General features: G+C 41.8%; 1 protein-coding gene across 2 annotated transcripts in view; it reads left to right on the top strand.

Annotated features, from left to right (window-relative positions):
• The window catches only part of LOC137361178 (uncharacterized), a 77,388-nt gene that overhangs the window by 32,673 nt on the left and 32,706 nt on the right, over positions 1-12,009 (top strand). For both annotated transcript variants that reach the window (XM_068026105.1, XM_068026110.1), the window contains exons 9-10: positions 5,404-5,537; positions 8,800-8,928. In XM_068026105.1, coding sequence (XP_067882206.1) covers positions 5,404-5,537; positions 8,800-8,928 — 263 coding nt within the window. The remainder of the gene's footprint in view (positions 1-5,403; positions 5,538-8,799; positions 8,929-12,009) is intronic.

The raw sequence follows: 12,009 nt of genomic DNA, 5'->3' as shown, positions 1-12,009 counted from the left end.
CAATGGACAAGTCTGATACACAGAGAACATTGCGCTGTTTAAAGTCTCATCAGAAGGACAGCACCTCAGACAGTGCTGCACATCCTCCGTAATTCTGTGACGTTTCAGTGCCATCCCCCATCCCGCTCTCCGGCCACTCACTCCCCGCTTCCCCCCCCCCCCCCCCACCCCACATCACTCCTGACGCTAGCTCTAGTGCACGGGCCACGCCACTTCCCTCCTCTCGGCCACTCGCTCCTACATCAACCTGTCACCCCTTGCGGCCCGCTTTGCTTCTTCGGGCGGAGTGACTGGCTGAGAGGAGTCAAGCGGCCCACGGCCTACAGCTAGCGTCTGGAGGGATGGGGGGTGGGGAAGTGGGGAGCGTGTGGCTGGAGAGCGGGGTGGGGGGGGGGGGGAACGGCTGGAGAACAGGAGGGGGGAAGCAAGGAGTGAGCAGCCTGCAGTGAGTGGCCAAGGGGGGAGAGCGTTTTTCTGCGCATGTGCCATTTAGTGTTTTCCTGCTCATGTGCCAGTTAGTCCTGGCAAGGCAAGACGTAGGCAGCATCTCAGAGTGCAGGAGACCGTTTGCGCATATGTGCAACTTGGGGCACTCTGATGACGTCAGCGGGCCGCTGCATTGTCAGGAGTCACTTTGCATTTAAAAACAAATTAATTTTTCCCATCACTATACTGTAGCAAGTTAGACTTACTACAACTATGCACAGGTCCTGTTAGTATTGGGATGGAATGGCATCAGAAGGGATGGGGGACATTGAGCAGCAAAAGATAATGTTCACCACTATATAAAATACATTACTAAGATTGTAAATCAAAAGATTAAGACAGCAACTCCATTTTCAGCAAGATACCTGCTGGTAAAATGAGCTTACTCAGTCTGCTAATCTACCAGCTCATTGTTTCCCCAGGCATCAACTTAGGAGACCAGTAAGGTTCCAATGGTTTTAATGGATCATTATTGATCTGAACTTCAGTTTGAAATTGTTCAGAATAGTTCTCAGATGTTTCAGCCAGGTCGAATAAAAAACATATAATCAATACAAGTTGTAAAACAACATATTGTTAAAAACTGTCAAACCCAAACATTGGCATTGCTCTCAAGATTAGTTGAAAATAGATACAGATCAATATGTGTCTCTTCAGATCTCATTAGTCAAACTCAAGTCAGATGCTGTTGAAGTTGGCAAGTTCCTTAGTTACAAGTTGATGGCTGCCTACAAGGGACTGATTGATCCTTTTTCAGGGTTTGTTGTGCTCCAGTTATGATTTAATTTTTCACATTGACATGTGGAACACCATACAGATAATATTGGAGACTTTGAGATGGTGTTCCTTTTCAGTATAAATATGGAAACCTACTTGAGAATATTTACAATAATGCCTTAGTCCGATTCAGTGTGATCACAAGAAACTTCCTGCACTCTTCCAAGAATGCCTAGTTCAAAATTCTGAAAACCCAGCTTTCAAATCAGACAGGATCTCGCAACTGAGTACAGGTGTTAATAAGAAAGGCAGGTGTTAGGTCTCTCATTTGGTTGAATAAGTCTTAGAGTATTATAGAGGGCCACGTAATTGTGTTGACATTTGCTGTATAGTATGTTTGCTGAATTAATTAGATTCATAGATGGGTCATGAAAAAGTGTGTCAACAACAATGGTGCACCTGGCTTCACAGACTACAAAAAAACCTGTGTAAAGAAATAATATAAACACAAAATTCTCAGTATTATTGGCACATTGCTGTACTGATACCAACACTTTTAACAGTGAGCTCCACAGGCCAATAAATATTCACCCTTTCCTGGTCTACTCAGAAATATAGAAACATTTAGGGCACAAAAGGAGACCATTCGGCCCATTGTGTCCATACCGACGAAAAAAAGCTATCCAACCTAATCCCACTTTCCAGCTGTTGGTCCATAGCTTTGTAGGTTCAAGTGCATATCTAAGTATTTTTTAAATGTGATGAGGGTATCTGCCTCTACCACTCTTTCAGACAGTGATTTCCAGACTCCCACCACCCTCTGGGTGAAAAAATTTCTCCTTAACTCCCCTTTAATTCTTCTACCAATTACAATTAATCTGTGTCCCCTGGTTATCAACCTCTTTGCTAGGGGAAATAGGTTCTTTCTATCCACTCTATCTGGAACCCTCATCATTTTATACACCTTAATTAAATCTCCCCTCAGCCTACTCTGTTCCAAAGAAAACAACCTCACCCTGTCCAATCTTTCCTCATAGCTAAGATTCTCCAGTCCTGGCAACATCCCCATAAGTCTCCTTTGTACCTGTCTAGTGCGGTCATATCCTTCATAAAATCGTAGAAAGTTTACGGCACAGAAAGAGGCCACTTGGCCCATCATGTCTGTGCCAGCCAAAAAACATTCCACCCATTCTAATCCCACCTTCCAGCATTTGGTCTGTAGCCCTGCGAGCACGTATCATAACCAGAACTGTACTCCAGCTGTGCCATAACTAGTTAAACAGTTCTAGCATAACCTCCCTGCTCTTATATTCTATCTGTTGGCTAAAAAAGGAAGGTATCCGTATGCCTTCTTAACCACCTTATCTATCTGTTCAGCTTTGTCCAGGGATCTGTGGACATGTACTCCAAGATTGCTGTGTTCCTTTACATTTCTATCATTTATTCCCTTGCTTGTTTTCCCTGCTTAGATCTCCAGATTGAATTCCATTTGCCACATTCTGCCCACCTGACCAGTCCATTGACATCTTCCTGAAGTCTCCAGTTTTCTTCCTCTCTATCAACCGCACATTCAATTTTTATATCATCTGCAAACTTCTTAATCATGCACCCTACATTTAAGTCTAAATCATAGATATGTACCACAAAAAGTAAGGGACCAAGTGCTGAGCCCTGCAGAACCCCATTGGAAGCAGCCTTCCAGTCACAAAAACACCCATTGACTTTGCTTCCTGCCTCTGAGCCAATTTTGGATCCAACTTGCTACTATTCCTTGGATCCTATGGGTTTTTATATTTCTGACCAGTCTGTCATGTGGTACCTTGCCAAATACTTACTGAAATCCATGTATACTGCATGAAACGTGCTACCCTCATCAACTCCCCCTAGATACCTCCTCAAAAAATTCAATCAACTTAGTCAGACACAACATTCCCTTAGCAAATCCATGCTGACTCTCCTTTATTAATCAGTGCCTTTCTAAATTTTATATATATATATATATATATATATATATATATAAACATATATATATACACCATCCCTCAGAATTTTTTCCAATAATCGGCCCACCACCAAAGTTAGGCTGACTGACCTTTAATTACTTGGTCTATCCCTTTCACCCTTTTAAACAATGATGCAACTTTAGCAGTCCTCCAGTCCTCCGGCAGCACACCTGTAGCCAGAGAGGATTGGAAAACGATGGTCAGAGTCTCCGCTATTTCCTCGCTTGCTTCTCTTCGCAGCCTGGGATACCCTTTGTCCGGGCCTGCCAATTTATCTTCTTTCAAGATGCTAAACCTCTTAATATTTCCTCTCTCAATATGTTTATCCAATATTTCACACTCCTCCTCCTTAACTACCATGTCTGCTTTGCCCTCTCTTTTGTGAACACTGATGCAAAGTAGTCATTATGAACCGTGCCCACATCTTCTGCCTCCACTCACAGGTTTTCTTTTTAGTGTCCATTAAACCCTACTCTTTTCTTAGTCATTCTTTTGCTCTTGCACATTTATAAAACATCTTTGGGTTTTCCTTGATTTCACTTGCCAATATTTTTTCATGCCCTTTCTTTGCTTTCCTAATTTTCTTTTTAATTTCACCGATACAATTTCTATACTTCTCTCGGGTTTCTGAAATTTTGAGCTCTCGGTTTCTGACATGAGCTCCTTTTTGCCTGATCCTACCCTGTATGCTCTTTGACATCTGGGAAATCTGGATTTGTGAGTGGGAAATATTTGTATTGAACAAAATTAATGTTCTGAACAATCTCAATCTCCTCCTTCATTGCCTTTTATGTACTGAAGTATCTTTTTAAAAAAAAGAACAGCATCAGTCTCTTTTTTTTGCCATGGCTTTTAATTAATAGACTCATCCCTACAAGAAGCAGCAACACATGCCGCAACAAAGAAAAAGAATGAACTATTTTTATTTACACGGAACTATATTTGCATTACATGGTTAAAAGAAAGTTTAACATTTTATGAAAATAGAACATGTGGGCAAAGTTGTCACTCTTGATTGGCTAGGAATGATGGTGATAAGGTTGTTTGTCATAATGAGACATCTTATTCAAAACTATAGAGTTTTTACTTCGGTGAAATGATTAAATAGAGTTTTCTAACTCATTCCAACTTTTATCATTAAGATCAGGCTTAGCAAATTCAACTTTTCCTCGCCACTTCTCCCTTCAGTGAAGGTATGGATCATAGTGGTGTATATTCTACTGATACCAATAGTTCTTCTGTATCTTGCCCAAGTGTCTGTTCTTCATGTGTGTCGTGACACAGTGTTGGTAGTCTATTTGACTCGGCTAGATTTTAGTAGCCCTCGAGGGACTGGCTGGGAGGCGGGGTGGGGGTGGCATGCCTGTTGTCTTTCCGCTGACATACCATCTTGCCAGCAGTGGGGAAGGTGATAGACAGCCCTTCTGCCCAGAGGCCAATTGAGCCACTTAAGTAGCCAATTAAGGGCCTCTTCCCACCTCTGCTGGAGCCTCCCTGCGGGCTCTGACAGGGTGGCCCCCAGTGGCAATGGCCGCCCTTGTGGCAACAGCGCTGTCTGCCCTCATCAACTCCCTTCCCCCATCCACATCGCTGGGGCCTGCCTGACTGATCCCATTGCCCCCAGACCCCACTTACCTGGTTGTGAGGGCAACCTCCATCACTGCATTCTCCCACTCCAGGTGCAGCCCCAGCAGTGGCCACTGCTCCTGGTGGTGCTGCTGGGCCGCTGGCCCTCTGATTGGATGACAGCTCTTGGAGGGGAGGTCAGCCATCCTTAATAGGGATAACTGCCCCGGCGGCAACTGCCAGTCACAAGATGAAGCCCTGGTCCTGCTGACCGCCAAAGTGGGGTTGCCCCTGCCTTTGTGCCCATTGACGATACCCGTACCGCCAGCACTAAATTCAGGTCACTGTGTGGGGTATTAAGGCCAAACCCAATTATGTTTTTACCCACCATCCATATGTGCACCTCACAGCAGGCCTTCTGAGTAGTGCCCTCATCCAAGCATATTTATGCCAATTGCAGTACTCCTACTGCCATCTGAAATCAGCTAACTCAGTCCAAATTGGGGATCCAACCTGGGACTTCCTGGACTGTGTGGCTCAGTTACAGTGCCCTCATGAGCTGAGCTATCAGAGGAGAAATGTCAGGAGATTGTATTTCAGAATGTACTGATGATCTTTTTCCTCACGATAGAAGATACTCAAGCAGACATTGTGGCCATGAACTGCTTGCCTCAGTTGCATGAATTGCTGAAGTTCTCCAGTAAAAATGTTCATGAAGCAGCTCTTTCCATTCTCAGCACTTTATCAGAGAATCATTCCAACACGGTAGGAAATGTTTTGTACTGGAGACTTTCAAATATCCAGGCAAAATATTTGTTGATTTATAGTTTGAGAGTTTCAGTGTGAATAAAAAAAAATTATTTGGGCTACTGTTGTATGTTTTTAGAAGCATCTGATTTGGGCTGCTATTACTCAAGTAAGGGTCTGTCTGCATGATAACATCAGATCGTCTAGAAGCAATAAAAAATAAAATCTGTTTAGAGATTAATTAGCACAGTAGTAGGTTAGTATTTGTTCATTCATCTCTGCCTAAGCTCAAGAGCAGCCTACTTTCTCAGCTGCAAGGGTTCAATTAGTATCAAGTCTGAGGTAGTCTCATTCATTCAAGTTGTCAGTAGGTACAGCCTAACATCGTCCACATTTAGGGGCTATCTAACAATCTCACTTGGAAAATCCCCTAAAGTGTATGGAAAGGGAAATGGACATTGCACTGACTTTTCTAGACTTGGGTTTCAGGCATATTCATGAGGCTGGTAGAGGAAACTTATTCTGCATCTGACTGTATTGTACATGATTTGGGAGTGCATAACACAGATACTAGGTGGAAAAATGTTCTGCACCATCAGTTGAGATATCTCTTACCTCCATAAGCATGAAAATAAGTATTCCAACTATCCTCATCTATACTGGAATCTGCAGTTGAGGACAGTGTCTGAGCATTTAGAGAAATTTGAGCTGATTTGAGAGAGCCAACATGGATTTGTAAAGGCTAGGTCATGTCTAATGAACCTAATTGAAATTTTTGAGCAAGTAATTAAAGTAGTAGACAGGGGAATGTCTATGGATGTAGTTCATATAGATTCCAGAAGCATTCAGTAAGGTTCCATGTAAAAGAATGTTAGCTAAGATTAAAGCTTGAGGAATTGAAGGCAAATCGTTGACCTGGTTAAGTGGTAGAAAACTGAGTAGGGATAATGGGTATGCACTCCATTGGGAGGAAGTGACTCAAGATGTCCCAGAAGGATCTGTGCTGGGACCTCAATTATTCACTATATTTAATAATGACTTAGATAACACAATAGAGAGCCATATATCCAAGTTTGCCAATGATACAAGGATAGATAGCATAGTAAATAGAGTAGACGGAAGCATAAAAGTACAAAGAGGCAGTGAGGGCAAAATTGTGGCACATTAATTTCAACACAGGTAAGTGTGAAGTAATCTAGTTTAGACCAAAAAAAGGATAGAGCTGAGTATTATTTAATTGGTGAAAAGCTAGGAACAGTGGCAGTCTAGAGAGATTTAGGGGTTCATGTACATATATCACCAGAATGTGGTACAAAAGCAAAATACTTGAGATGCTGGAAATCTGAAATAAAAACAGAAAATGCTGGAAATACTCAACAGGTCTGGCAGCATTTCGGAGAGGGAAACTGAGTTAACGTTTCAGGTTGGTGACCCACCAAAATGTGGTAGTCAGGTACAAACAAATAATCAAAAAGGATAATGGAATGTTTGCCTTTATAACTAGAGGACTAGAAGATAAAGGGGAGGAAGTTTTACTACAGTTATATAAAACTCTGGTTAAACCACATCTGAAGTATTATGTATAGCCCTCAACATTACACCTTAGAAATTATATATTGACCTTGGAAAGTGTGCAGTGCAGTTTCAGCAGAATGTTACAAGGGCTGTTAGGGTTAAATTATGAGGAGGGATTACATAAACTAAGCTTGTAGGCACAGAAATAATAGGTTAAAGGTGTGATATATCATATTTACATCCTCATAATTTAGCAGGCTGTGTAAACTTGCAAGAAGGAGAGATCAATATACCTGATTGCATAAGATTCAAATAGATGTCCTCTGATGGTTTAGTGGATTAATGAGTCATGGCGTAACAACATTGAACTATGCAAACCAGGGCAAGTCACCTGTGGAACCCGAGATTGGAAAATAGAGAACAATTAGTTCCAAGATGTTGCAGACAGCCCGAACACTTTTTGCACAGGGAAAGAGGGAAAACAGAAGGATAAAACCTTATCCTAATCTTTTAGTAGTCTTTATAAGAATATTTGAAACACTGCCAGTTGTGCATCTTAATATAATATAAATCTTAACTTGTGCTTATTGGACGATATTAAAAGGTTTTTACCTTCTTATTTTCTCCCCTTTCCCTCTTTTCCTAACGACACTGACTCATAGTAGCCAATTCCACAGCGGTGTTAGCCTTCATAACTTGCCCAAGGGATCATTCTTTGTGCAAGCGTCTGGACCGTGAGCATCAGGGGTCTGCTTGGCTATGTAGGAATATCACAACTTTACCTAGGCCCATCCAACATCCAAGCATATATACTTTTCATTTTCAGGGTAGTAATCAGGAATGGAAATGGCTGAATGAGTTTTTCCTCTTTTACCCTGGATACTGAAGCCAACTGTAGCACCACACAATACTGTGAATGTAGACACTGAGCCATTAGGGGAGCTGATATTACATTTTATAATCAACATGCTATGTATTTATGTTTTACCTCACCCTTCATCTTTACAGTTACACAGGTAAATTGTCCTTTGATTAAGACATACGTGCATACTATTTCTAGTCTGAGAGGAGGCCAAAATTATCCGTTCTCATGGCTTTGATGAAACCAGTCTTGAGCTGCAAGGCAGAAGTATGTAGAAGCAGTACGGGTGTTTACTCCTGCCCAGAGGAATTACCTTGCCTCTACTCAGGGCCTGCTCCTGCTGCCTTGACCAACAATTTGCATGATTTTGGGTGGTGAACCATTTTATAATAGGAATGACTGAGGCAGAGCTGTCAACATTGGCAAATCCCATGTACGAAACTTTCAGTCATTTTATAACTGCATACACGAAGTAGTATTTTTTTCCCAAAAGCAAATATAATTAAAAGCAGCATGATGGGCAAGATTAGATAATACTAAATAATATAACAAACTTTTCTTCTACAGTCTTGGAAAATGAAAGGGGAAGATACTAGTCCATTCAAAATGGAACAGAGCATGTCTTTTTTGTAGAATACTTACGACGTTTTATATTTTAGGCAAAATATTAGCCTGTGTTCATGCTGTCGAATGTCTCTTACTGTCGTTTGTGGTTCAATTTAAACAAATAGATAAAGTGTTATTCACATCAGTAAACTTACATAAAAGAATCAGCTCATCAATTGTTAGAAATACCACGGGAGATCTACTAAATTAATAAGTATGGAAATTGTGAAGTGAAGGTAATACAGTATTATTGCTGTAAGGTGGTTTAGTTGGTTAAGAATTTTCTTTTCTTTTTAGGATGCCATTGTGTCAGAGAATATCTTGAAAACTTTGGGGAAGTTATTGTTAATTCACAAAATGAGTCCTGGAATTAGTAATTATGCTGCAACCATAATCCATAAACTAGCTACAAGTGAGACTCAACAGGTAAGTTACTCCATTTAGAATGGAAGGTATACTTACCCCACAGCACACTAATATTTCAAAACTGTGATTATGGGAAAGGTTCTGTGCACTGTGAGTGCATTTCCATGGAAAATTCTTTGATCTTAAGAAACACTTAAGGTGTACTGTACTACCACAACATGGTATGATGTGTCACCTCCTCCAACTCCTACTTATTTGAGGCATTGTTCTCCACTGGAAGGACAGGATTAATGAATTTACACTTTCATTTATGTGAACTTTCCATTATAATATATTGAAGATCATTTACAGAGTGTGTTGGAGCATCAGTGATTGGTGCATCAGTGATTGGTGCCACAGAGAACTTGGGTAAAGGTTCAGTCGTACACTCTGGCAGGTTATTTGCCATGTAGTCAAAAAATGCCAAATGGAGTCCTAGGCTTTTGAAGGGGTTGGGGTGTGGGGTGTGGAGGTGATCTGGGAAATCAAATGGGAAGTTATGGACCTCTTACCTATCAGGAGTAGCATTGGCAGATACTGGAAGCAGTCCACTTTTCCAGCCCACTTAACTACAGACAATACAAGATGCAGGAGGGATTCAACAGGGAGAAGAACAGGAAATTGAGATTTTGTACACTCTCTGCTAATGGGGATTCATTGGCACATTGAACATTTAGAGTTTACTGTTTTTTATTTTTGAAAACTAAAAGCAGAGCCATTTAGACCAAATTGTACGAATTTTTTGTTTTCATTGTATTTCATGAGTTTGAAATACTCCAGATTTCGGGAAATTACTCCTACTTTTGAAAATCAAATAAAGGGGGCAATGGCCCTAGAAAAGGAATGGAAATTGGTGACTTGAATTTTGCAGTGGTAATGTTGACGTAACTATCAGTGTTTGCAGAACAACGTGGAAATCCAGAAGTTGCTGCCATTGAATCTACAGGGGGAATTTTATGCTCTCTGCCGCATCGGGTTTGGAGGAGGGGAAAGCATATAACCTGGCCCACTGCCAATTGAGGCCCTTAAGTGAGAAATTAATGCAAAATTAAGGGCCTCATCCCGCTGCCACCGGAATTAGCTCAGCGGTGTGTGGGCCTGTCACTGCACTGGGAACACAGCAAACAAACCTGTGCAAGTTGCTTCCGGCTCTGGGGGATGAGGGTCTCTTGTTAAAAGGCACTGAGTGCATGAACGAGGGTCCTGGAATTGGGAAGGGGGGGGGAGCCCACTGAGAGCCACTGCCCTGTCCTTGCTGTTGATCCTCCTTCCCCCATGCCCACCACCCAGCGAAACCTCTCCTACAGAGACTTACCTGTGGCTTGGGTCCAAGGCCTGGGGTGAGTGCTCCACTGACAGTAACTACTGCCTTTGTGGTCATGCTGCTCAGTGAAAGAGCTGCCAGCTTCTGATCGGCTCGCTTTCATCTGGCGGGACTTCTGCCACAGGGGTCCTTAATCACAAAGAACACCCACCACTGTCCACTTAAGTGCCTTATTGGCACTTGTTCTGGCGGGCCTTCCCCAGAGGAGGTGAGACAGGACTCTCACTGGGGCTCTCCCGGCCTACGTTTCTCCAGAGGGTACGGTGTTGAGGCACCCCAGACTGTAATCAATGGAAAATCTATGAACCAACAAGAACTTCCACTCTTACACTGTTAGTCTCGCTGTAAAAATTCTTGAAAAAGTTATACCTTGTTGAATGAGATGTAACTTGGTTTTTAATGGCATGCTAACTTCATAATTACTGCTAAAAACTCTCAATAGCCTTGAAAAGCTACTTTTATATTTGTGGAATGCCAAATTTCTCCAAAAGATAAAAAAATACACTTTAATTTTTTTAAAGTTTATCTTTATTTTAGATGTTATCTTAATCCAATCATAAATTAATTATTCTGCTTTCTGAAATTTTAAATTAAAAGTGAAAGGATTCAGTGTTTTTAACTTCCTGGTTTGCTGTGTGTGATCATTGTGATCGGCTGTTTATCCTGCTTGCTGACATCACTGCTACTGCACGCCTGGAAATCCCTTTGACTGGGCACCTGATTTAAACTACCAATGGGAAAAGGAAGCCCGTGGCACAGGGATTGCTAGAGTTTGTGGGCAGCTTTCTTTGATGTCAGCCACCGACTGCAAAATCCAGGCCATTTTATCCATTCCTTGATTAGACCAATATTTTTGTGAAAGTTTTTTTTAATCAAAAATAATATTCTGACAATAAAAGAAAAAGGCAAGTATAGCATCAGTCAAAAGTCAATCCATCTCTGAGGTAGGAATGCTTAGACTCTAAATGTACTGTGCACTATAAGACTATAAAGCAGTAATGCTTTATTCACTTGCACAATCTTAATAAAGTGAATAGCTGAGAAGGAGTTCACTGGTCCCAGCAGTTTTAGATTATTTATTTTCAGTTTTATTTGTACAAACCTTGTACAAAAACAAAGGAGAAAAATCAGCCTGCTCCAACTATCGTGGGATCACCTTCCTTTCTATTGCTGGGAAGATCCTGGCTAGAATACTTCTGGACATGCTTGTGCCTACCATTGCAGAAGAAAACCTCCCAGAGAGCCAGAACATAGTTCGTGATGTCTGGAGATGCTACATCAGGAGCGCTACAGAAACCTTTGAGACTGAGTGAAGAACCAGCATGAAAGAGAAAAGGAGGAGAAGGATTGATCCAATTGTCCCCAGCAGCAACAAAGGCCTGTACATCACTTTCATAGACCTCACCAAGGCATTTGACACTGTGAGCAGAGATGGACTTTGGAAAATCCTTTAAAAACTTGAATGCGCACCCAGGTTCCTGGCCACAGTGAAACAGATTCATGAAAATCAATACGGACAAGTCAAGCAAAACAGCAACTCTCAAGTCCCTTCTGAATCTCCAATGGCGTGAAGCAGGGATGTGTGCCGGCCCGGACCCTATTCACCATCTTTTTCAGCAAGATTCTGCAACAGGCAACGGAAAACCTTAAGGAAGGAGTTTACGTAGGCTTCCTGACTTGAGGGAGGCCTTTTCAACCTCAGGCGTCTTCAGACTCACACAAAGACACAAGAAAAACGCATCCATGAACTTCTTTTCACTGATGACTGTGCTCTCCTG

Source organism: Heterodontus francisci, chromosome 3 (genome assembly GCF_036365525.1).
Source record: "Heterodontus francisci isolate sHetFra1 chromosome 3, sHetFra1.hap1, whole genome shotgun sequence".
Classification (NCBI taxonomy): domain Eukaryota; kingdom Metazoa; phylum Chordata; class Chondrichthyes; order Heterodontiformes; family Heterodontidae; genus Heterodontus; species Heterodontus francisci.
The sequence above is the reverse complement of the archived record's forward strand: the minus strand, read 5'-3'. Positions and strand labels throughout refer to the sequence as shown.